We start from the raw sequence: 25,460 nt of genomic DNA, 5'->3' as shown, positions 1-25,460 counted from the left end.
GAACTCACTCACACCAATTTTGCCAGAGCTCCCCAGTGTTACTCCTGATTGAACCCAGTGTAAGCTGGAGCAGAATCGGGGCCTACCCAGTTGGTATGTTCTTCCTGCCACCTCAGGAAGATTTCCTGGCACAGGCAGTTTGGATTTTGATTCATCCCAGGGACATGCTCCACTTTGCCACATACACAAAGAGCTATTACAAAAATGTGATGAATGGACAAAACCTGATGAATATTCTGACTCTTCCCTTCACCGGACCGACTGCAGTGCAGACAGAATAGCCAGGTTCAGCGTGCAGAGGTCTGCGCTATGCCATTAACCTGAGCAGCAACACAGCCCAGCAAATGGAGCCAGATGGGAACCAGGCGGTTCTTAGGCACAGAAGACAGACGTGAGGAGTGCAGGGTACACACAGCTAGGTGCCGTTAAGCACGAAGGCTCCTTGGTGGAAAGCACTACACATGGATCTGCATACCTGCTTCTCTGCCTTTCGCCCGCCAGCTACGGCAACATGTGTGTATAGGAAATGTGCACAATAACCCATGTTCTAAGCCCCTCTGCGTTTCACATTCGAAATACCAAGGGCATTTTGAGTATAAAACTGACAAGTGCATACAGCTATCTGCTGCCTACGTTCCTACCTAGTGGATCAAGCACTGCACTGGGAATCAGGAGACCAAGTTCTGTTCAGGGCTCTGCCACTGACCCACTGTGTGACCTGGGGCAAGTCATTTCACCCCCTCTATGCCTCCGTTTCCCCTCCCACCACTTTTCTGCCATGTCTATTTAAACTGTAAGATCTTCAAAGCAAGGACCATCTCTTGCTTGGCACTGTGCAGCACATGGTACAATGAGGCCCTGATCCTGGTTACGTTCTCTACACACTGCCATAAGATGAATAAATAATACCACCACCTGACACGGGCTGTTACCTGATATAAACATCATGATCTGGGGCACTTCGCATTAGAAACGCAACAAAGAACATACACACAACAAAATCTCTTTCCCAATACCGATCAGTTCCCAGAACTATGGGCGAGAGGCCCTTTGCGAGAACGGCCACCTTACAAAAGACAGAATGAGGGATACAGGCTGGGAACTCTAAGAAATCAGAGTCTGAAGGCCAGTGAACCCCATCCTTTCTCTGCTGCTGGAACAAACAGACATGCAATAGCTATGGCCAACTTCGCTCCGTTGGCGCAGGCTGCACTGATACTGCTGGGTTATGCCAACCTAGCTATGGCGATATAGTCTGCGTAATGCTGCCACAATGTAAATCTGTCAGAGTCCATTCGAACCCTCATCTCCTGGGGAGTTGAACTGTGGTGCCAGCATTCTCAGCGGCAGGATACTTGACGGGCCAGAGCCCGGCTCGGGAGGAACCGTTTGGAGACTCAGGTCCGGATTTTTCAGAATTTAAATTTGGTATCGGCTCAGCTATTCTCATAGCACAGAATCAGGTTATTCCAAGAAGGGCTAGAAGAGACTACGTTGCAGCATGAATCGCTCTTACAGGGGGTTTCCTACCTGTACCCCAACCAAGGGCTTGTCTTCAGCTGGAGAAAAGGTGGGTTTTTAAACCCTAGTGCGGACAAGGCAAGCTATAATTCTACACAGGGTTAGCAGGTCAAGATAAACACTCGAGGGAGGCTAGTGTCCATCTCAGCCAGAAAGCACGGAAGGACTACAATTTGCCTTGTCTACACTAGGATGTTACATGTTAAACAATACACCTTCTCCCAGAGTAGACCTGGCCTGAAAGACAGGAGCAAACAGCCAGCGAAAGGGTTGTGTTTAATAGGATTAAAATGTTCCTTTTTGCACAGATGTAGCTCAAAAATGGAACTTTGTCCTTACAGTCAGAGTCAAAACAGCAATCACATGTAAACTGGGCAGAACGGAAACTCCACGTGCCTGATAACTGCTCCTCAAATAGTGTTTTGCTATTTGCTCTCCAAGCGTTTGTTTGACCAGAGGCCTCGCTAAGAGATTCATAGAGTTTAAGGCCAGAAGGGACCATGCTGATCATCTAGAGTCTGACCTCCCGGATAACAGGAGCCAGAGAATTTCATCCAGTACAACCCCCTTGGATCACTCCCGTCTCTTGCCCACTCTCCGGGAGGTTCAGGCAGGCAGGTGTGGGGCGCTGAGATGTGCAATTTTTCTTGTTCATTAAGATTCAACAAAAATCCCAGGCCAGCAACACACACAAATCTATGCCCCACACCACAGTGCAGTTCTGATTGGAGCCCTGCAAAAGCAGGAGTTTCAGGGCTACAGCAGAGACTGTCCTTAACCTGCATGCCATGAAACGTGCACTTCCAGCAACCCGCATGATGTGTAAAATCCACCAGCCTTGGACCAGGCCTCAAACCCAGCATGGCCCCATCTCACCTGGGCAAGTGTTTGCAGGGTCAGGCTCTTAGAATGCGGGAAGAGGAGTTTTAACCTAGTATGAGAACCCTAACCAACAATCCAGGCTCCTGTCAGTCTAAGCCAAATCCTTCGTGTATACAGGTGCGATTGGTATCATCACAGCTGCCAGGGATGGCAAAGAACTATCAGATCATCCACTCAATCTCCAGCCCAAAGCAGGGCTGCTCCCTTTATTCTGTTTCCCAATGCACGCCCAGCCTAGCTTTAAAGCATCCCAAGTGATGGGGTGACAATCACTTCCCTGGAGACAATGCCACAGCCTAACCACCTCAGTGCCAAGCACGTGTCCCTTGACAGTCCAGTCGACACTTCCTGTGTCTTAGTTTCAGCCCATTACTCCAGGCTGCGTCCTGAGGTAACGCTCCCTTGGTGCGATGCTTAGAACCATATCCCGAGCTCTACCACCGCTCTGGCTGTGATGGGGCTGCCTGCAGTGCGCGGTGGGGGTGGACACACTCAGCCATTGGAATGATCTCCTTGCAAAGAGCAGGAGGTTCAGGAAGTGTGAACGTGTGTCCTACGCGGCAGTGTGGGGAGTGGTTCACGGGCTCATCTGTCCTCTCTCCCTCTGTTAAACCTGCACTTTTCTGCTGCACAGGAAGCGTCGCTCCAGTGAGCATGCTCTCGCCTCTGGGGTGGCAGGTCATCAGTTCAGTTCCTGCCCACTGCAGACCGCACGGTGTGGCAAGAAGGTAACAGTGCTGTTGCTCAAAGTGCCCTCCCCCTTCAGACAGGGCATTAGACAGAGGCTACAGAGAGTTAAAGATCCCCTGTAAGCACAGCGTCCTGGTCATTCTCTTAAGGGGAGCTACTGTTTAGTGAAAAACGGTCCTGTGATTGTGTTACCCCAGCTTTGAAAACAGCCCCCAAAGCACTGCACAAACCCTTACCGCAAAGGGACGGATAATGGACATGCTAAACTACACAGCAGTAAGCACATAATGCTGCTTCACAAAGCTTCTGGAGCAGGAACGGTTCCACCTCATCTCAGGCACTGGGTGGATCAGCCCTGTGATGAGCCAGCGCGTCAGCGGCCGACAGGAGACAGTCCTTCCCAGGGGCTGATCCAGACACCCGGAGAGGACAACAGGCGGCCTGAAGGTCAGGTACCCAGGCTGGAGCCCTAACAAAAAACAGCAGCACGTGCCTGGCCAAAACGCAGATGCCAAACTCAAACACAGGGAGGTGTTTCCCTAAGGCCGTTTGCTCAGAGCCTCTAGGAGGCTGAGGCACAAAGCCCATGGAAACATCCTGTGGGCGAGGGGAGGGACTTGTCCCCCCACCTCGTACCCAGCACTGCCAGTTACACAGCAATCCGAGTGACTGTCCCTCTGCAGTGGGACAGAGAGGGCTGTTCCTTTAAGGCCTCTCCTGCATGCCCTTTCCATCTCAGCTGACTATCCTCTGGCTCTCTGCTGTTCTCCTTCCCTTTGATTTAAGAGTTCGTCTCCCGGCCCTGACAGTAAGGTATTTCTGTCCCACAGATTATAACTCACTCTGGGCTATTATTCAACTCCCAAGGCCTGGCCCTGCTGCATTTAGTCCAAACATAATATCCTTCATGCATATATTATCTGTCTCCCTATTATCTGGAATCATTTCGGAATTAAATTTCAGTCCTGCAATATTGGCTTGAAGAGCGGCTCGCTTTATGGGCTAGTCAAAGGTTAGAATACCAATCAAAATAACACTGCCGATGCAGAGAGACATTTTAATATTCCAAAACCCGGTAATTGTAAAAGGACATAATATTTTTTCCCTGATTACCCCAAAGGCAACACATGTTAACAAGGCGAGGGAGAGAGTGAAAGAAATTTCAGAGTTCAGACAGCTGTACGGCAGATTTAAAGGAGAAGTGGTACAGGCTGGCTGTTTTCAGTCACCGGAAGGCAAGAGGGCTCACCTGCCATGTGGATCAGAGCCACACACCTACGCCCTGGCAAGCGATCAGCCTTTTTGCCATTCCCCGTGCAGTGTGTCACATGCTAGCCAAGCTGGTCATGTGTGCAGAGCTTTGGCACTCTTGGAAATCAAAAGCCTCCAAGAGAACTGTAGTTATCAGGAACCAATACAGCAAGAGGTGCATTGAAACAACACGGAGGGGCTGAGACAGACCCACCAACACCAAGCTACTTGCAGCCAGAGCTTGAAAGTTCCAGGAGGTGGACAGAGCGCGCATACCGCAGGCATGGAAAGAGCATCTCGCAGTGCTCCGCTAGGGATCGATCCTGCCAGGGGCTGAGCACGCGAGCTGTGATTCAGCAAAGCACATCAAAAGGTACTGAACACTGAGCAGTTGTCTCTACTCACATGCTTAAAGCTAAGCACATGCTTAAGTGCTCTGCAGGATCTAGCCCCTATTGCGGGTTTAGAGGTTTGCTTTGCACGTGCTGTACCTTGCTTTTCTTCTGATCGTTTCGAGGCTTGCCATGCATTTTATAGAGGTCACAATATCCACTCACGAGATACGCGTAAACCCGTGAAATAACAGCTAACAATTTGGACAGATTCTCCTGGGATTAAACTTCCTGAAAGCAACTTTCAGGCGTTCAGGCACAGAACAGATTTAAAGTGACCATTTCTCAGACACACACAGACACACACAGCCCCATTTTCCGTTTTCCTCCCCACAAGCAGTTGCTCTGCCTTCAACAGTAACTGACATCCCTCCCACCCCCCGCAAGAAGAAGAATTGTTAATCTAAAGGAGAGGAGGACAATCGGTTGGACAAATCTTAATACTTTCATCAATCAAAATAAAATTTAACTAAATAAATTAACAAAAACACACCCATCTTAAGCTTCCACACTCATATTAAAGACCAACAACTGGACCTGGAAGAGGTTTGTTCAGTCATGCAGACCTGCCTTCCAGCCAGTGCAAGATCACGCCATACAGTATGTTCTCCAGAGCTTTGTCTGGTTCAGTTTTAAGATGATCCAAGCAATGAAGCTTCATTCACCCTGTATATCTAATCTAATCTATGCATTTCTAACATGCCCATCGCTATACAGAACAGATTCTCTCCTCTAATATTGGATTGGGAGTGGGTTTTTTGTTTTTTTACTAGAGACTGAAGTTCAGTTTACAGATGCCAGGGTCACTTTCCTTTCACCAGAAAAGGTCCCAGGTGCTGGCTGTTGATTTAATGCCTTGTGGGAAAGGTGATTCCTCCGACAGCACAGCGCCCCCTGCTGGCCTCCTGCGCCGCCCTACAGCACAGCGCCCCCTGCAGGCCTCCTGCGCCACCGTACAGCACAGCGCCCCCTGCTGGCCTCCTGTGCCGCCCTACAGCACAGCGCCCCCTGCTGGCCTCCTGCGCCGCCCTACAGCACAGCGCCCCCTGCTGGCCTCCTGCGCCACCCTACAGCACAGCGCCCCCTGCTGGAGGATTGAGATGATATTTGCTTTTTTCCTGTGATAACTCCCTAGCTCCCCATGACTTTAAAAATGACAACTGTCAACATCACTAGCTAATTCCTTCAAAATCCTGGGCTGCGCCTGTGAGCGAAAGCACTCCCGTGTTCACATCCTGCACACTACTGTTATCATCTGTGTACAGAATAGGCCGTATAAGGGATCATTTGAAAACGAATATCTTGCTGGCCAGTAATTTCATGGTGAAACGCACGTAGCAACAACATAAGTAAAGGTATGAACATAAGCTGGAATCATGATTGAAGTGTGTTTAACAGACAAGTTTGGGAAACAGGTAAACCTATTTCTCAAAGACAAAGGACACTTTGTCACCAGCCAGGTGCCATCAAAGCTGATGGGCCATCACCCATCAAGTGGCCATTCTTTGGCAAGGAAAGGGGGGTAGTGACAAACAGATCTGCATCTTACCAAACAACTGAGCACATTTCCCCCTTATGAGGCTCCATGTCTCCTGGCGCTGTTTCTACAGTGCTAGGCCTCAGACTGTTATCCCCTCCCAGCCACCTCCTCTTTGTTTCCTCCTCACAGGACTGGGGCGAGAGGGTCCCAGAGAGGGAATCAGCTCCCCTTCACAAACGGGTTAAAAATCCTGCCCCCACTGAAGGCAAAGGTCAAACTCCCATTGGCTTCCATAAGGCCAGGATCTCACCCCAGGCATATTTCTAACGCACCTGCTACCACAGTGCCCAGGGGCATCTCATCACCACCTGGGAACGGTCACATTTTTTCACAAAAGAAGCTCAAAATTTTGTCTGCAGGGAGGTTTAGCGCCACGACAAGGAAGATTTTTGGAAAAGAAAATAAAAACAGTCCAAAGAGAACTCACTGGCCACACAAGGGAAAACGCTTCCCGACAGTCTTTGTGCTTTACGAGAGCGATGAGAAGACAGCATCCGTCAGTGTACACAGAGGAACAGCTTCTGCAACCTTAACTGTGGACTCTCAGACCCAGCAGGGGCAAGTACTGTCCCGCCTGTTCTCAAAGCACAGTTATGTTGCTTTGGCCTTCGTTACCTTCTGAACTGTCCACGCCTCTTTCTCGACTGTTCTTCTTGCTCAGTTTTTAAAGAGTACCTGAGTGATCACACATTTCAGACTCCTCATTAACTTCACCCCTCCCCATACATAGCTGGGTCTCCTCTCTCTCTTGGCCTACACCCTCTGATGTATTTGTACAAGCGTTTACCCCTTCGGGCAGCATTAACTCACTGCGGTGTCGGGCTGTGGGCTCCCTTTATTGATGCTGTCTTTCCATTTCCAGAACAGGTCCTTTGTTACCCTTACATCTCAAGGGACATTGAACTGCAGCCTAGCATGACGCTGGCTCTAAATCCTTAACATGGAGGTTTATCATGGACAGGACGCCCAACCTGGCCTAGCAGATCACGAACCTAAACAGGAGTTGTCATGAGAAACCGCAAAGCCTGAGAAAGGAGCAGGTGACGAGCCTAAGCAAAAGCCTTCCCTCGTGTTACAATAAATACTACACACAGAATGATTTTTGTTACAGTCTAACCTCACTGGTGATACTCTTTGGGAAGTAATCGGATTCTAGCTTGCTGGGTGGGGCAGCTGTGCTCTAGTGCAGAGGTTCTCAAACTGGGGGGCACGAAAGAAGCCTTAGGGGAAATAACTTACTGCGCACATTTTACCCACAGCAATGAACAACTAGCAAAGCTGACTCCTCCAGACCAGTGGTTCTCAACCGGGGTACACCAAGGGGTACATCAACTCATCTAGAGATTTGCCTCGTTTTACAACAAGCTACTTGAGAAGCACAATCAAAGTCAATACAAACTAAAATTGCATACAGACAATGACCAAGGGTATGTCTTCACTACCCGCCGGATCGGCTGGCAGCGGTCGATCCAGCAGGGATCGATTTATCGTGTCTAATCTAGACACGATAAATTGACCCCCGAGCGCTCTCCCATCAACTCCTGGACTCCACCGCCATGAGGGGCGCAGGCGGAGTCAACGGGGGAGCAGCAGCAGTCGACTCACCGCGGTGAAGACACCAGGGTAAGTCGATCTAAGTACGTCGACTTCAGCTACATTATTCACATAGCTGAAGTTGCGTAATTTAGCTCAATCCCTGCCCAGCACAGACCAGGGCTAAGGCTCGGATTAGAAGGTCAGCAACTTGCCAGTAACAGTGTGCTGTGACACTTTTGTATTTTTGTGTCTGATTTTGTAAGCAAGTGGATTTTAAGTGAATTGAAACTTGGAGGTACACTAGAGAAATCAGCCCCCTAAAAGGGATGCCGTAGTCTGGAAAGTTTGAGAACCACTGCTCCAGACACCTCAAGTCATCAGATAGCGCTGTGTGTTTGACTCTAGATGGCGCCGGGCGTTTTGACGGATTTCTGTTACGCTAGCAGAGCATTATACAAAGTCGTTGCCAGCTGTACGTTAAAAATCCGTTTGCCACGACGCGGTGTGAGCATGCCACAATCGCAGTTTTGCTTTTGCTCTTATGACAATGGATCGTTGGGTCATTTGTGCAGCAGAAAAAACCCAACTCAAGTGAAAAACAAAGAAGTGAAAACGGATTCAAGTGAAGCACCCCCGCTGCGTATACCGATGTATGTACTAGTGTGGAGGGGGTGGTATGCGTGAACTACTACAGACACAAAGAAGGGGGGTGCCATCAAATAATCTTGAGAACCACTAGTCTGGTGGAGCGAGTAGAGGAGTGGGAGCCAGCTGGCCTGGGTTCCATCTCTGCCTCACTACTGACTCACTGTGTGACCCTGGGCAAGTCACATCATCTCTCAGCCTCAGTTCCCCCAGCTGTAACATGATACATCCACAGCCTTCGTCAAGGGATTTGAGATCTAACGATGGAACGCGCTATGTAAGCACAAAAGACACACTGCAGACTATGGTCAATAAACTTGGTCGTATTTATTCTGGGTAGAATTTGGCGCTGAGGTGAGAGAGGCTTGGCAAAGCTCTGCCAGTGTACTTCAGCCCCGACCCGCAGCCCCTCTTCCTATTCCAGCCCTGGGCCCCAGCCACCCACAGCTACCCCAATACCCCTCAACCCTGATCTGCAAGCACCCTCTGCTATTGCAGTCCGGAGCTCCCGGCTGGGAGTACACAACTCCGTTACTGCAGCTTAACCTTGACCCACAGAACCTCTGCTGCTGAAGGAAAGATTCAGACAGAAGCACAATGGAAGCGGGTAGACAGTACAGTGATGCTCAGTGGCTCTCTCTGGCGAGGGGGCTTAGGGGCTGATATACAGACGCATTCTAATAAACCCCTCTCCTTGGCAGCCCTCCCTGAATACTTATCTAATCACAGCAAAGGGCGCGATAAACTCCCTGCCCCGAGTCCTCTCTGCATTGACAGTTCACTCAAGATACAAGATCGCTCAGTGACATTACAAATGTCAGCAAGCAGCGATTAGGCTTGGTGGAGGGGACACATTAGCAGGCGGGGGGGGGGAAGGGGGAGTCAAACTTCTGTCAACGCGTTCAGCTGCATGGAGCGATTTTTCCTTTGGCTTTTGTCCTCAGCAAAAGACAGCTCTGCCCGTCCCAAGGCCCCGCGTCCCAAGAACCTTCCCTGGTGGAGGAGAGCCAAAGGGGAGAGCTGTCCCCCAACATGGCTGGTACCTCAAGCACAAGGGTTTGCTAAGGTGCAACAAGCCTGGGACCTCAGTGACCCCAAGCCCCAGCCCACCCCTGCCGTTGGCCTGAGGAGCGAGCCTCAGAACCAAACCTCAGCACACGCTGCCAGGCTGCTCTGTAACGTACACGTCAATTCTTGCATGGCTGCCAAAGCATTTCTTGCTGTGTATTAAGTTAAACTAAAGCTCTCGATTCAAACTAGTCTCTCTGAGTCTCTTACCAGTGCAGAGAGAGAGCATCACAAATACGCTGGTTCAGAGGGATAAGAATGGGAAGGTGGACAACTCATCTCGCTACACGCGACCTCATTTGCGACACCATCAGTAGGGCACCCCAGGTCAGAGTGTGTGAACGAATTCCCAGACTGCTTTAGTGTCAGCAGAGGGGCTTTAATATCTAAGCAAAATGCTGGAGACCGAAGAGCAGCCTCAGCGGCCCAGTTTCCATTAAAAAGGCAGAATGCAAACACAGCGCGGGCTTTCCGCACAGCAAGCCGCATGGCTCACTGGGCGAGGCCAATAAACAACAGTAACAGATTCGGTGTCAATTTGGGGTATTATTGACACAAAAGACAACGCTCCCCTCCTTTGCCACTGTGTTTTGCTCCACCCACAGCAGCTGAGCCGTACAGCGTGCAGCCTCTCTTACTCAACTCATCCCAATACACAATGCAATTTAAGACCCTTTTCCAGAGACCATCCCAAAAACGTACTTGGTGCTGGAGGAAACTGGTCCCAACATGCACGTTGGGGCTCCTGCTACAGGACTCGCGGTTACTATGAAGCAGTATATAAAGGTACCTTTGGTAGAATTATGAGGCTAGTACGGTACATGCATTTTCATCAATCAACTTCACTCCTTTCCTAGCCTAGATGGTAACCACAGGCTGGTGCCACTGTTAAGTGGGAGGTTTCGGGACTTGCATTACAGGGTTGCTGGACGGGGAAGGTGATCGGAAAGAGCCAGTGGCCCGTTTCAGCATGGCACTAAGGCACAGCCCAAGTTTAGGCATGTACGTAGCGGCGCTGAAGTCCAGTGGAACTACCTGTGCTGGAAGTTGTCTCTCTCTGCACATGCTCACACACAGACATTGAAATGTGCTTGTAACTTTTTAAGTCACATGTTCCCATTCTTTGGGCTTACTTAAGTTTGTGGCAGTGATTCCTTTTAATTGGATAGTGTTCTCCTATCACCAGGGAACTCAAATGCAGGCTCATGCTAGAGGTGACAGAGCAGAGGTTTTCCTGCGCTGTGGAGAGACTGCTCTAGTTACATACTTCATATAAGAAAACAATGTATTTGAGTTTAACATTTGAAACCAGAGTCTCTGCATGAGCCACACCCTAGGAACTGGCCATTTCACAGAAATCCCAGCATCTTGACCAAGATTTTCCTCCAGGAGATCAGGTCATAGGCGCAGACAGATGACTCAGGAATATGACAGGAGGAGGCGACGTCGGGCTGTTTGAGCCACTGGGAGGGGGTGGGTCCCTGGCAGCTTGCCCTCCTACCTGGCCATTATTATTTATCTCTACTACAGTAAGGACTGGAAGCCCCAAATGAGACCAGGACCCCCTGTGCTGGGCGCTGCTCGGAGACAGACAGACCCTGCCCTGAAGAGCTTACACAGTAACCAGACAAGGTGAAACAGAGACCCCAGAGGGGAAAGGACTTCCCTGAGGTCACAGCCAGGTCTCCCTATGCCCAGGGTATTCCCCTACCCAGCAGACGCACTGCCTTCCTAGGTGTGTTTGGGGCTAGGAACGTGTCAGGGGACTGCAGGAGAACTGAGCAGCTGGGAGGAAATCCAGGTCCCTGGTTACCCCATACTCTCCCTGCAGTACTAGCGAAGGCCACATCTAGGCAAAATGTTTACCTAGGCCAGAGTTACCCCTCCCCTAAGTGCCCCAGATGCAAACACTTCAAGAACCAGGAGCTGAGAGTGGTAGGGGAGGAGCAAGCCAAGAGGTGAAGCATCTCGTTTCCCTCTCAAGCTGGGCTCGCTCCCCGCTGGGCTGAGGACGAATGGGACCGGCTCTGTGAAACAGCCTGAAAGAGATGAGCAGTCGGCCTTCCGGCCCCAGCCCATGACCCTGGATGCAAAGTGCAGAGCTGGGAGAGATCCATGTTAAGCGATTCTTTCCCTCCCTCACCCACTGCAGCCCTGTGCTTTGCTGCTTCGCAGAGAGTGCTCAGTGAGGGCTTAGAGTATCAGCTGAAACAAGAGCCATGAAAACCCCTTGCCCGCATATCTAACTGGATTACGACGAACCCAGACTCCTAACATGCTAAACCAGGTAGCCTAGGACTACTGCAAACAGCCATCATTCATTTGTCTTCGGGCCAAGAGGCAGAGCACAGCGTGGGGCTCAGCTGGTTAATATCGAACATCACAGTGCAGAGGGTTTGGGTTTTTTTTAAATTATTTTATTTTATTTTATTTTTTTTTTTGCACCAAATCAACCTGCTGGTTATATAGCTGCTATCCATTCACCAGAAGTTTAGTGAACTTCAAATGGCGATCATTAATGGTCACTGAACTGCAGAATGCCCCAATGTGCTTTCAGATTTCATTTACAGAGGCCCAGCAATCAGCCAAAAGATTTGCTCTGACAGCAGGGAATGCAAGATCCCCTTGACAAGTTCAACAGGGAACGTGCTGCCAGCATCCCTTGTTAAGTTCATGTTCTACCCTGTTTGATGGAGTAGATCATGCAAATTGTCCTTTTGCTGATGCTCGGCCTGTCACTCATGTTGCCATTTAAAACAATAAAACAAACAAAAAGCCGAAGTAAAACCCAAAATTCCGCAGAGCTGTTTTCTTGCAAGTTCTGTTTACCAAGGCCCTAATTAGCAGGACAGGGCTAGTAACCAAAACCGTTCGATTCAATGGCACAACAAGCCCCAGTGAAGCAAAAGCCTTTAAAGGAATTATCACCACAGCTTTAATCTGCACAAGGCCCTCGTGCCCCTTTCACAGCCCCTGCAATCACCCGAGTTTTCTCTCCCCCTCCAATTTGCACCACTTGGCAGCTTTGGCATCACACCACCTTTCCTTGCAGCAAGAGAGGCTGGGACAGGACTCCCTTCAGACCTCCCCCAGGCCAGCCCTCCACCAGCCAGAAGGGACGCCGCAGAGCAAGGTGAGATGCTGCTGATGCTTCTCCCAACAGGGAATGACTCAAACCTGGGTCTCTTGTGTGGAAGTGTAGAGCATCAGCTGTGGAGCAGGCCGTTCTTAGCCATGGGGTGTTTTTTTGTTTTTTTGGGGGGGGGAGGGCGGAGAAGAAGGGTTGGCGGGGTGCAGAGGGGGAATTGTTTTTTGAAACGTGCATAGAGAAGAAATGTATAACTAAATGCTTCCCTATATGCACTTCAAGGCTCCCTGTGCTGAGGAACTGCCAAGCAGGATTCAGCCGGGAGGGAATTTGATCTTAGGAACTCTACACCCCTGGAAGAGAAAACACAGGGCGAGCACGGTACAAGCTGACACAACCTTCACTGGAGAGGTGCCTCCGAGTGCTGTGCTATTATGCATAGAGCTAGACAGTGCTAGGCCTGCCACAATGGGATTCTCCACCGCTGCAGAACATATTCCATCAAGTACAGTAAGACTCTATTAGCGGAGATACAATACGGAGCTGCAAAAGGACTCGCTCAGCCTCAGCCTCTCTGAGAAAATAACTCCTTCATTTCAATGCAAAACAGCAGTAGTTATTAAACGCCACCTTGAAGAGCAGAAGAGGAAGGGAGAGCGGGAGGGGGTGGGGGGACCGTGGCGGTTTGCATAAAAGTACCTTTTTCAGATTAATCCACTGTTTGAAGTAATCAGCAACCGGCAGCCCTAAGTACTGGCATTGTCCTGGTAACCTGTAAAGAGAGGAGAGAGAGCAGGTTCGATTCAATTACTGCATCCTGACAACAGAAACTCCAAGTTTTATTATGCACTTTCGGTGCTGAGGAGGAGGAGAAAGCGAGATCCTTGAGGATCCCAGGCACTTGGCAAGCGCTTCCTGAGAGCTGGAACTCGGCTGAAATCTTGGTCCTGGCTATGCGCCGGTTACGTGTGCAGGCTGCCAAACTATCCTCACGTGGGCTGTTTGTAACAAGGAGGGTGGGCGTTTTCCATGGGAGCGGTGTGTACCTTCAAGCACTACGCCCAGCCCTCCCCCGGGGGAGAACATGGCTGGAGCATCTGGGCTGTCATGAATTCCACTCCCCAGTAACGGAGGAAAGGCAGCTCCCTGCCCCAGCGAGCTGACATACCAAAGAGACTTGACAGACAATGCGACTGCCAAGCCACAGGACACAGGTGACCAGCTAAGCCTCAGGGGCGACAGTTTTCAGACACTTCCTATATGGTGTCCCCTGCCATGCTGTTTTATGGGCTGCAGAGCCAGCGTACACGTGTGTAAGCTGGACAATGCCGGCCCAGGGCTATGGATTTCCACACAGCAGGATTTTTAGGCCCAGATGTTCAAATATGTGCTCAGGTAATTGTATGGCTAGATCACAAGTACTCAACAGCCCAGCTCCTGAGAGACCACCTCTCCCCGACATGCCCGGAGCTGCAGCCCCACTGGTAAAAGAGAGAGGGAGCCCTTGAAAGGGCATTAGGGCCACAGGGCTTTGGACGCTGCTTCCAATCTGCAACAGCGTGGGGTTGTTAGCCTTCGGGGCACCAGCAAGGCCTGCCCTCGCCTGTGAGAGGCAGGCACTGGGGATGGCTAGAGAGCAGTGCCGTGGGACTGCCGTGCGATTATGAGGGGAAGTTAGTTATATTTATTTTCAATTTGATCTGATGTGAGGTAATCAGGGGGCCTGTTCGTTTGTTGTTGAAGTTGTCCACAGCACTGGTCAGAGGCTCTTTTATTGGAGAGCAGAAACACTCCAGATAAATAAAGAGACTAATTAGATCCATGTGTGCATGTAATTACCACAATCCCCGTAACTGCCTGTGTAGCTAACATGAGACTTGGCATTCCGCAGCCACACTGCGGTTAGCGGAGTTCAGTGCCAGAGGAGAGCGGCAGGGAAAACCCTTGCTGGTGGGTTCTGCCAGCAAATCCATGGGAAGATGAACCAGGGAAGCTGGAAGACGTCTGGGGAGGACACCCGCCACAGTGCACTCTTTGCACTCATTCAAGGTCAGGCAGCTCCTGCCCACCTCAGCACCAGCGATGGCCAAGAACAGAATACGCACTCGCAGCCCCTGACCCAGAGAAGTGCAGAGTGGGGGGCACACAGCATCTTTCTGGACCATGCCCAAAGTTACTCCAGTCAGAGACCCAAATGAAACCCCGTCCGCAGCACTGAGCTTGTCAAAAGGAGGCGCTGCCAGGGCAGCACAAAGGCTATTATAAGACACGCAGACCCTTCCTCTCTGGGCATGGCTTGTATGATGCTCGAGCCAGCTGCCCTGAAATATACCCCCGGGGTCACCTACTGCTATTACGTAATAGAATTCACACATTCAAACAGCCTGAGCCATGCATTTTACTAGGCTTTACAGACCTGGGCATGACATCATGCAGGGCCAATGGCAGCCCAAGTTGCAGAGAAGCCGTTTCATGAAGGAAGCTGTTTTCCACTTGTTCCCAAATCAAAGGCAATTTCAGAGAGGAATGGAGCCCTCTCAAACAAAGGACCCGTCTAGCGGCTACACCTGTCAAGCTTTCGGCCGGCTGCTATGTAACCACACAGGAGCTTTACAGCAGTAAACAAGTAGGCACCTTGCTAAAATCTAGGTTCCTTCTTCTAGCCCAAAAGGTATTAACTCCCAGAGGGCCCAATCCACCCCCAGCTAAAGTACACGGAAAGACTTCACGGACTTTCCCAGGATCTGGATCTGACCCATAATAAAGAAACAGCCTAGTTCGCCTTAGCCAGCCCTACCTGCAGGCTAACCCCCCATGGGATGGTATCCTGAGTGTTTCCACCACGACGGGGCCAAGGGGTTGGAAATCAGGAGATCTGGCCCCTCCCGCCAACCTGCCGCCGGGCCTGGGAACAGCTCCAGCTCGCCCAACCGTAAATTGGCACCAGGGACACCGACTCCTCTTTGGGAAGCACTAGTGGGTCTGCTCTACCCGCTGGCCAGGGGCCGCTCTCTACTGTTACAGCAGCGAAGGATGGGTTAGGGCCTCATTCCGGCTCTAGGAAGAGGAGAGCAGGATTCTCTCCCAGCGAGCGCCGTGCCCTCCACTGGCACATGGACCCAGGCTCGCTGAACAGGGCAGACTGCGCAGCTCTCCTTCCCCACTTGAACTGAGCGAGCAGGACGCAGCCTCCCTCTCCCAGCCCGTCCCACGAAGCAGAGAGTTTGCAGACATGCAGCCGCATGCACTGCTCTGGATCCTTCTGGTTTGTCAGCTGGCCCCCCAGCTACTGCCCCACTTCACACACACACAGGCTGATGCAGTGAAGCACTAAACACTTCAGCAGTATGCTGGCTGCCTGCATCGTCCACCTCAGCCTTCAGCTTACCCTTCCCAACCCACACGCAGTGCAAAGCGCACACTCACTGCAGGATCTTCCAGCCCGATGCCAGCGCAGACACGTGTGTACGCAGAAGCTGTCCTTTCAGCAGCAACGGTGCCTGCAGTTAAACCACAACAGCTCTGAAAACGCAGGTCTGGCTGGGACAGAGGGGTCTGTACTGGGGTTGTGAGGGTTACAGGACAGAGCTATTTTAAATGCACGGAAAGGACATGCAGCGCACACTGCCATCAGTCGGCCAAGCTTGCAGATTTGCTTTGGCCAGTGGCAGCAGCTCTGTACCGTTTTTAGGCAGCCTGGACACACAAGAGGAGCTCCATTTTCCACCACAGCCCTGCTCCTTCGTACACTGCCAAGTAAATGGGGCTGAGAGAGGAGCCGTATGCAAATGGGCGGCGAGGTCACATGGCTTTATTTCTCCCTCTGAAGCCAGCTCTCCAAGCCGGTAAGAAGCGCACAGCTCGGCGGTGATAAACGGCCACGCTTTAGTTATCACTTCCCTTAAGTTAAGGAGGGCAGGCGAGTGATGGATGGGCAGGAATTTGGTTATCTGGGAGGGCTGTCAGCCGGAGTCGCCTATCTCCGCACACATTTCGCAGGGCATCATTATGCGATGGCATGGAGTTAAAATATGACCAAGGGTATTGAAAGAAAGAAAGATGGGATTAAAAAATAGCAAATTGAGCAACAATAAAGGAGCGTGAGGCGAGGACGTTATCGTATGAGTGACACCTTTTATCTCGGTTTGGGGAGCTAGAGCAGGGCACAGATTGGTCCTTCCTCCACTATTGTATCCTCTTGTACAAACAGCGGCAGATACAATGTGTCACCGGTGCGATAGCATATCAATTTAACCCTAATTATCCAGGGGGTCAAGCCAAGAAATAGGGGTTTCTCATTTCAACAGGTTCCTTAGTCTCTGCTATGAGCCACCACATTAATACAGGGGGGAGCCATAATTGAATTCAGTCACTCAGGTGGTCCTAGTGTATAAAAAATTAATGCTCGAGTCTCCTGACTAATCGGGCTTGGTTCATGTCCATCTGCTTCTGGGTTCAGGATGTCAGAAGACAAAGAAATTGAACCAGTTTCTACACAGAGGGTGTAATGATATTGAGCCAGTTAGAACAAGTCCCTCTTCAGGAAAGATAAAGGGACATTAAATCTTGCTATTTATGGACCTGGTCTCAGCCTTTAAAAAAACCACCCGTGCACTGTTGGCCTCATTGTGTAACACATGCAGAATACTCTAATTACAGTCTTGCCAAGCCCCTGACCGCTGGGGACGGGAGGGGACGGCAGCATCACCAGCATCTTCTCACCAAGCTTCGCCGCCCTTGCAATCCACTCCCCATTTGACCACTTCCCCTCCCAAACGTTCTCAGCTCCGAGGGAAATTGGCAACGCTGCTCTAAGCGACATGGGCGCAGCAGCAGGAGACGGGGGTGCCAGCATGAGAAGTGGGGGCTAGAAATTCCTCCCAATAATGTCACACGGTTTAAAGCAGGGGAGACCAAAACATGGCCTCAAGGCTCCTTGCAGAACATGGAGCTCTGAGTTTTAGCTGAGGGGCAGCCTAAGCCTCCAGCTCCCAGGATGCATTGCTCCATCTTGATCAGAAGGTGGCTGCTCAGGTGAGGCTCAAGAGCTGAATGCTGAGTGTAAAAGATGAGGGGGCAGCAGTATGGTCCCGCGCAAGGCGCGCCCCTTCAGAAACCTGGCAAAGGGCGGAGCTTGGGTGCCCCCTCCCCTCCGAACACAGACTGATCAGCGGGGGGGTGGAACAGCCACATCCTGGGACAGGTCAGGTGCTATGTCTGACTGAGAAAAAGGGGCCAAAAAGCTGTGACTATAAAAATACAGCTAAAGCCTTGTCTACACTCGAAAACTGCACCAGTCCAACTGAAGGAGGGAATCTGAACCAATTTAGTTAAGCCAGAACAACCCCCCTGGGGAGAAGTACCACATTGCATAGTGGGTTCATTCTGGTTCAGGGTGGCTTGATTTAAATCAAAGCAATTTAAATCATCGATTTTTTTCAACTTTTCCATCTGTACTACAGTTATTTTCTAAAGAAGGGCGAACTCTCATCGGTCGACACAGCCATTCAAAGCATGTTGATTTACAACTAAACAGAGCCTGTGTACTAGATTTGGTGCAGCGTTTTGCTACTTACTAAAACTACATACATTAAATTAAGCAATTCTATAGCTTAACATTTTCAGGTTCTTATACATTTTAGTATGTTAGAAAATGGTGAATGATCTATTGCTTATTTACTTCTACTGTGCCATATTTATAAAGCTTGACCTCAGATGTTAGATGGGTTTCCCGATTCTTTCTTTCTATGGCAAAGCAGCCTTTAACAAAGGTTTTGATGGAAGCTCATGGACTCAACATTTATTTTTTTATTTAAAATGTTTTAAGAGATAAGTTTAGGCCTTAACATATTTTGCATTAAATTCAGATTTCATTTTAAATGGGTATATTTTAAAAAAGAAAAGCTTATTATAACTTACACAAAATGAGAAAAACCCTATTTTTTCCAAAAAATTCATCCATTTTTATCCACCCTGTTCTGGTTTACCTTAAGTTGACAGGAAACAGGTTTAAACTAAATCAAAATAAGCCCCTCTTAGAAGAGTAACCACACAAGGGGCTTTGCACTGATTTTAATTAAACCAGTTTAAAAAACAACAACTTTCCTTTGCAGACGAGAGTTAGTGAATGTGGGCACACTGACTTGGAAAGTTCTCTCCTCGTGCCCGAGTTCTGAGGACGGTCTTGGTGACTTCACGCTCAGCTGTCCTGGGATAACACACACGGCTGCTTTTCAGCACAGATGGAGTATCCCAGGCCTTTGGCACAACATACCACAAAGAAGCCAGGAAACAGTACTTTCCTATGTGACAACAGGTGCTGTGAAAGTCAGTCCCAGGTGTAGAGGCAGAAGTCATGACCTCACAGGGCTGGCATCTGTGACATCATAACTCCATAAAAGGGAGATGGGATTGTGACACTTGGGTAATTGTATCCTGAACTAAATTCCCTCTAATGATTCAACAGATACAATATTCTTCTCCATTTTTTGTACAAAACACTCACCCTTCACTGAAAAGCACCCTCCTCTCAAGAGGGACACTGCCATGGTTGATAACCATGCACACAGCAGGTCAGGAAGTGGAGAAAAGCATTGTAGGCAACAGAAACTACAGAGAGAATTTAGTTCAGCCAGTGTCTAAAGCTCAATGTGTCAAGTTCATCCAAACATTTATTATTTTAATCCAGGGTAAGGTGCTCCTGATTCACCCAACCTTGAAGCCCCTGCATTGTTCAAGCGACACTCTTCCCTGCCAATGGGGGATGATCTACCTTCATGCCCACACCAATCCAAGTAGCAAGTGTTTCTACAGGCAGTGGTGCAGTGCACTTCACCTCTGCCAGGTTCTATTCGGAGTGGGATTTTGCTAACAGTTGTAGAGCAGAGGTATCTAGAGGCTAGTTCATTTCCAGCTAGCTATGACTCGCCAGGCATGCAGAGCCCCCCTTTGCTATTTGCACACTCGCTGGGCTGTGTCTAAAGCACACAGTCTAAATTCCCTTAGGATGCCACTGCTTCCTTCGGTCTTCTGCCCCACCGGCAGACGGGAAAGCACACAGGACCAGCAAGGGCCTAGCAAAGCCCAGGTACAAACCTGTGGTCAAATTAACCACACGCAAACTCACTACCCAGGGCAGAGCTGGAGCTCCCCCACACACGCACACCACTTGGGACCAGAACAGAGGCAGAGGGAGAACAGGGCAATTTGCCCATCTGTGCACCTCTCCGTGAGGCTCCAATGAGTAACGACAGAAGTAGTTACCCACGTCTGAGACTTGTTTTAAGAGTGGGGCAAGGCCCTGACAATCACAGTTACGATCAGAGCTAAGAGACTTGTCGCTTGGTTAAATTCACAGAAGCTGGACATCCCGCTCACAAGACCTCTCGGAGCGATGGGAGTGGGACAGTGATCACAGAGATGGGGCTCCCCGGGCAGGAGTGGAAGCTCCCTTGCTTTACTGGTCCCTGCCGGAGAGCAGTGCTCCGAGCTACGCTAGCGCCAAGTTCCCATCCTCCCACCCTGATGCCAAGCACGCGGGAGACCCTTTCCCATCTGCACTCCCAACAGCCCAAGAGGCAGCGGCTGTTAACATTCACAAGCAGCAGCTGGAGAAAGACAATACACTTGTGAGGGTCAAAAGAGCTCTCTGTTTTCATACCAACCCAGAGACGGTGCCTTCCCCTCCCCTGGCCTTCCTCCCACCACCTCACTTCTCTCCACCGCCCCCCAGCCTGTCAGTGCAACACGCCTATCAGCTGCACATCAGCTTTAAATATCAGCGTGCATGAAGCAGGGACATGAGAGCAAGGAAGTGGGAACCGGCAGCGTGAGCCTCCACTGGCTGTCAGGGAACACTAATGAATTTCAGCCCCAGCAGCCCTGCCTCGGATGGGCTGAGGCGAGGAGGAACGTTACATGCTGCCGCTGCCACGGCTCCTCACTGTCTTTTTCAAAGCCCCACGGTTAATGACGGTCATTGCTGAGCTGGCAGCTGCGGCCCTTGAACTGGATGGGACAGCAGAATTCAGGGTCCCGGGAGCGCACGCTCCCCTCTGCTTTACCACACCAATGCAGAACGTAGAGAGATGCAGGCAGCACAACTACCGACCAATATGGAGTACTCTAGGCCAGAGAAAGCATCACGTCAGATTGCACGGAGGGATTATCCAGGCTTTCAGGCAGCATCCATTGCCATGGTATCTAGACAGGGTGTGCATGATCGGGGCCACATACAGGCTTAATATTCTAACAGCATCACAGGTTCTCTCTGACATACAGGCTTAATATTCTAACAGCATCACAGCAGCTTCTTAGTTTCTGAAGAATTTCCTTTAGATCCTCCCATCCACAGTAGGTGCTTCACCGATCATTGTCCCTGCTATCGGCCCCAGCACCAAGCTTCACTCAATTCTGCTTCCAGCATCTTCGGAGCAAGCACTAGATCAGAACAGTGCCGTACCGGTGTACCAGTAACATCCTCAACCAGACCAACGGCTGCGTGCCAGGACAGACAGACACGCCGTTCACTTGACTGGACGTTGTGTAGGGGACAGCTAGGGAGACAGACAGACAGACGCGTATGTTCCTGGCAGCCGTGAAGGGGTTAAAGAGCGATTTGCCCCTTGGAAAGGGATGGGACGCATTCCGGAGGCACCAGCAGGATAAAGGAGTCAGAACCTGGTATTACACGCACAACACGAAGGTCACTGAAACTCTTCCTTACAAATGTCAACCTGTCACTTCCAGATATTAATGAGGGCTGACCAGCAGCTAAAAGGCATCCATGCTCCATTAGTAATAAGAGACAAGAGGCAACATGCAAGGAAGAGCACACAACAAGGCATGCGGAGACACCAGTGGAACTGCACAGCCTGGGAGGTGTGGTGATGCACGAGATCATAAGCCTTGTGCCTGAGAAGGGAAGCTATTCCCACACAACCCCACTCACTGGAGTGTGTTATTGTTTTCCCTTAATCTTTAACTGAATTAGTGTAATGAACCCAACAAGCCCAGACCTAAGCAATTATTCTAGTACCTTCACGTTTGGAACCATCCTTTCCTCTGCACAGCTTGTTTTGGAAACAATTTTTCTGCACATGCAAGGTACATTTCTGCCAGAACGGCCTGAGGGACAGGCTGTAATTCCCATTGCTTGGGACTCTTAAAGACTGCACTGGACAAGACATCTTTTAGGGAGCCATCCTGCACGGATCTAACAGTTTCACAGGTATTTGCCATCTCTCCCTTTGTGGCAATACCCCTATTTTCTCCATGCCCCCTCAAGCTTTGCTAGGGACAAAGGAGTTTGGGAGGCACCTGACAGTCAAACACTCCAAGCAGCCAGGCAAACGAATAAGGCAGTTAGCTCCAGGAGATAACAAATGTGATTCATGCACAAGAAAAACAATTCAGCTACAGCACCAAGGCAGCAGGCTCTAGAAGTCACCATTACACTCATTAGCTTTCGGCCTAGTCCTGAAAAGCTCTGAGTGCCCTCAGCTGCCAGTCAATCTAATGAGAGTGGAAGGCACTCAGCAGGATCCGGCCCTTTGTTGGTATTCGCCCCGTCTAGAGTCGAGCTGAGACACTATCTCAAAATTAAACGCAGGGCTGCAACACAGCAGGTATTCAGACTCAGAGCAGAATGTTCATCAACAACTGCGTTCACGCAATGCTACAATAAATCTATGTGCGAATGCTCAGCGGCTTCTCTTAAGCTGATTCATGGCTCTATCTGCTGGGCCTCACTCTGCTTCCCTGTACACTGGGATGAAGCAGGAGTAACTGCACTTGAAGTCAGTGAGGTATTGGTGAAAGCAAGATCAGAATGAGGCTTTTTGTTTTCATTTACCAATATCATTCCCACGGGTCAAGGTTCCTGCTCCATTGACAGCAGAGGCTTTGCACCCTTCCAGATCAATGAAGGAATGTTCAGGGGTTTCAAAGGAGAAGGAACTGGAGCTCTTCCAGATGTATGTTCCCATGGGTGCTCCCCTTCCGGCGCCCAGGGATTTTTTGTAGCAGTGCCCGTACAGCCCATGCACATGCTCCAGGAATCATCATGCCCCATGGCAAGGATACACAGAGCTGCATGGGTGAACCACCCTCAGTTCCTTCTCTACCACTAAGTCTCATGAGAGAAAACTCCGAAGCAGTGGGGAAGGAGGGCGGGAAGTGGAGCACCCCTAGGGACACACATCTCGAAGAACTCCAGTTACTGCACAAGGTGAGTAACCACTCCTTCTTCAAGTCATGTCCCTATGGGTGATCCACTTCAGGTGACTCCCGAGCAGCATCCCCACATGGAGAGCCATTGCTAATACTGAAGACAGAACAGCATTGCCAGTGGCAGCATCTGACCTACAGGCATGAACCAAAACATGGTGTTTGGAAAACGAGGTCCAGCTCTGCAAATTTCAACACCTGGAACATCTTTGAGCAATGCCACCAAGGTAGACTGAGACATTGCAGAATGAATTAGCAACTTAGGAGGAGGCTGGGTACTGACAGACTCATAATAGGAGATAAAACACCCAGTGATTCACCTTGAGAATCTTTGGGTGGAGATTGTGGATCCTTTGGCTCTGTCCACAATTCAAACGGTCTGGGAGACTTTCTAAATGGTTTGGTTCTGTCCAAGCAGGTATGCAAGGCAGCATCCTCTCTAGTCTGATGTGGCTTCAGGAAAAAACTGGGAACTGAGTGACTTAGTTAATACGAAATTCTGAAGACACTCAAGGTAGAAACTTAGGATGTGATTGTAACAAAACATTGTCCTTGAAAAACACTATAAATGGAGGACCTGCCATTAAATCCCCCAGTCCTCCAACCCTCCGGGCAGAAGTGATAGCCACTAAGGAAGTCATTCTCCTGGATAGGTGACATAAACAACATGTAGCTAATGGCTCAAAGGGGTGTTTCATAAAACCGCTAAGGACAAAGTTCAAGTCCCTTGTTGGGGAGGGTTGTTTAATCTGTGAGGAAAGAGTCACCAGACCTCTGAGGAATCTTGGCATTGTGGGGTGGGGAAAAACCTTCCACAGACAAATGAAAGGCTGTGATAGCTGTCGCGTGAACCCTGACCGAACTCAGAACAAGACCTAGGTAGCCTAGGACAGTGGAAAGAGAAGAGTGAACAGGAGATGCAATTAAGCAAAAGCTACAGCTCAGGTCAAGTGGGCACACTCAGTGCTCTGTCTCAGGTCAAAGGGCAGCCGAGGGGGTTCGCCCACACAGCTCTGTTTCCCCTCATTGGGGGGGCACACGGATGTCTGCAGCACATACACAGGTACTGGAAATCTCCGAAGAAAGGCGCATGGGGTGCATCCCTTCTTTCTCTGCCTCTCTTTTCCCTCCCGCCCTTTGCCGATCTTGTGGACTGTAATCTCTTTGGGGCAGGGACTCAGTGGGAGTGGGAGTGCTTAGCACAACTGGGCCCAGTTTTGATGTAGTACCATTAGCCCTTCAACCTAAGAGCAGTCAGTTCTCTGCCCCGAAGGGGGCCTCTGAACTCAACACGGCAGGTTAAGGAATGTGGGCAGCCAGCTGGGTCACTGGACCAGCAGACTTTCCTGCAGTACTTTACGTTTCCGATGGCAGGGCACGGAGCTTGGCAGCCCTGCTGCATGCGGGCCTGGGCACGAATGGTTCATATTGAAATGTTCCAGCTCTCCCTTGGCAGACACTTAACACTGAGTCCCCAGGGCGCACGAGGAGCCCCACAGGAAACGCGACATCAGACAATTCATGACAGCTCTTCCAATTAAGGCAGGTGGACTGCAGTCTCTCTGGGCTTCCTTGTGCTGCTCAGCCTGTGGCTCGCCATTTCAATCGGAAAGACTCTCCCCTCTAGGGAGAGCATCAGCGGGGACCCCCACTCATCAGCGGGCTGCTCAACAGATTCCCAGCTGCTCACTGAAGGGATGGGGAAATTTCTGCCCCTTAAACACAGAGTTCCCCTGCCTGGCGCACACACCTGCCCTCCTCTCCTCACACCACCACGTTATTTATCTACAACAGAAGAGTTTCTTCTTTTGCATCCATTTGCAGGGGAGTCCCATGGTCTGAACCCAAGAGGCAAAGACCCTCTTCCAGCACTGCCCTTGCCTCTCCAGCACCAGAATGCACAGCAAGCTCATCTCCGCTGCCAACCCAGGCTTTCCCCTCCTGACCACCGTCTGTGCCCCCTCCCTGAGGTCAGCTGCAGCAACATGAGGGAAAGAAAGAAACTCTCTCCTGTGTGAAGGCACAAAAACAGAGACACTCCCACATCCCGGAGGCAAAGCAGAACATGATACCTAAGCAAGCTCTCAGCATGGTTACCACCCCAGCATTCTCTCATGCCTGCCGCGCTCTGAGAAGCCCGGCCCCCCCGGATAACAAGGTCTGAATCTGATTTTCCATGGAAGCGCTAAGCCCCAATTTAGATCTGCGTGAGCATAAACAAGTTTGGCTTTCATTGCAGAGAGAGGATGCTCCGCCAAGCCGGGAACAGGCTGCCATTAGCATGTGCTTCCCCAGCCACAGAGCAGGCAAATTCTCCAGAGCAAAGCACAAGTGCAGCAATTAGAATGCAAGGGGGTGCAGAAGCTGTTTAACTCTGCGACCTCGGAGGTCACCGCAGCTGACTCCCAGTCCCTGTATAAATATTGTATGAGTTGGTGAGCGAGGCCTTTCCAAGCGCTGTCCCTCCCCCTCCACCACCACACTCTGCATCTAGCTAGACACGCCAGCAACATTAGTTACAGATTTGACAGTCAGAAAAATCACTCGGGTAAATGAGAGAGAATGGGGGTGAGGGCTGCTTGCTGGAGCCGGCTATTGCAGCCAAGAGGCCAGGGCTGGA

At 50.4% G+C, this 25,460-nt stretch overlaps 1 protein-coding gene across 22 annotated transcripts in view; it reads right to left on the bottom strand.

The window, feature by feature from the left end:
* ERI3 (ERI1 exoribonuclease family member 3) overlaps positions 1-25,460 on the bottom strand; it is a 235,536-nt gene that overhangs the window by 131,754 nt on the left and 78,322 nt on the right. For all 22 annotated transcript variants that reach the window (XM_039485193.1, XM_039485189.1, XM_039485175.1 and 19 more), the window contains one exon: positions 13,313-13,385. In XM_039485193.1, coding sequence (XP_039341127.1) covers positions 13,313-13,385 — 73 coding nt within the window. The remainder of the gene's footprint in view (positions 1-13,312; positions 13,386-25,460) is intronic.

This window comes from Mauremys reevesii, linkage group 8 (genome assembly GCF_016161935.1).
Source record: "Mauremys reevesii isolate NIE-2019 linkage group 8, ASM1616193v1, whole genome shotgun sequence".
Taxonomy (NCBI): Eukaryota; Metazoa; Chordata; order Testudines; family Geoemydidae; genus Mauremys; species Mauremys reevesii.
The sequence above is the reverse complement of the archived record's forward strand: the minus strand, read 5'-3'. Positions and strand labels throughout refer to the sequence as shown.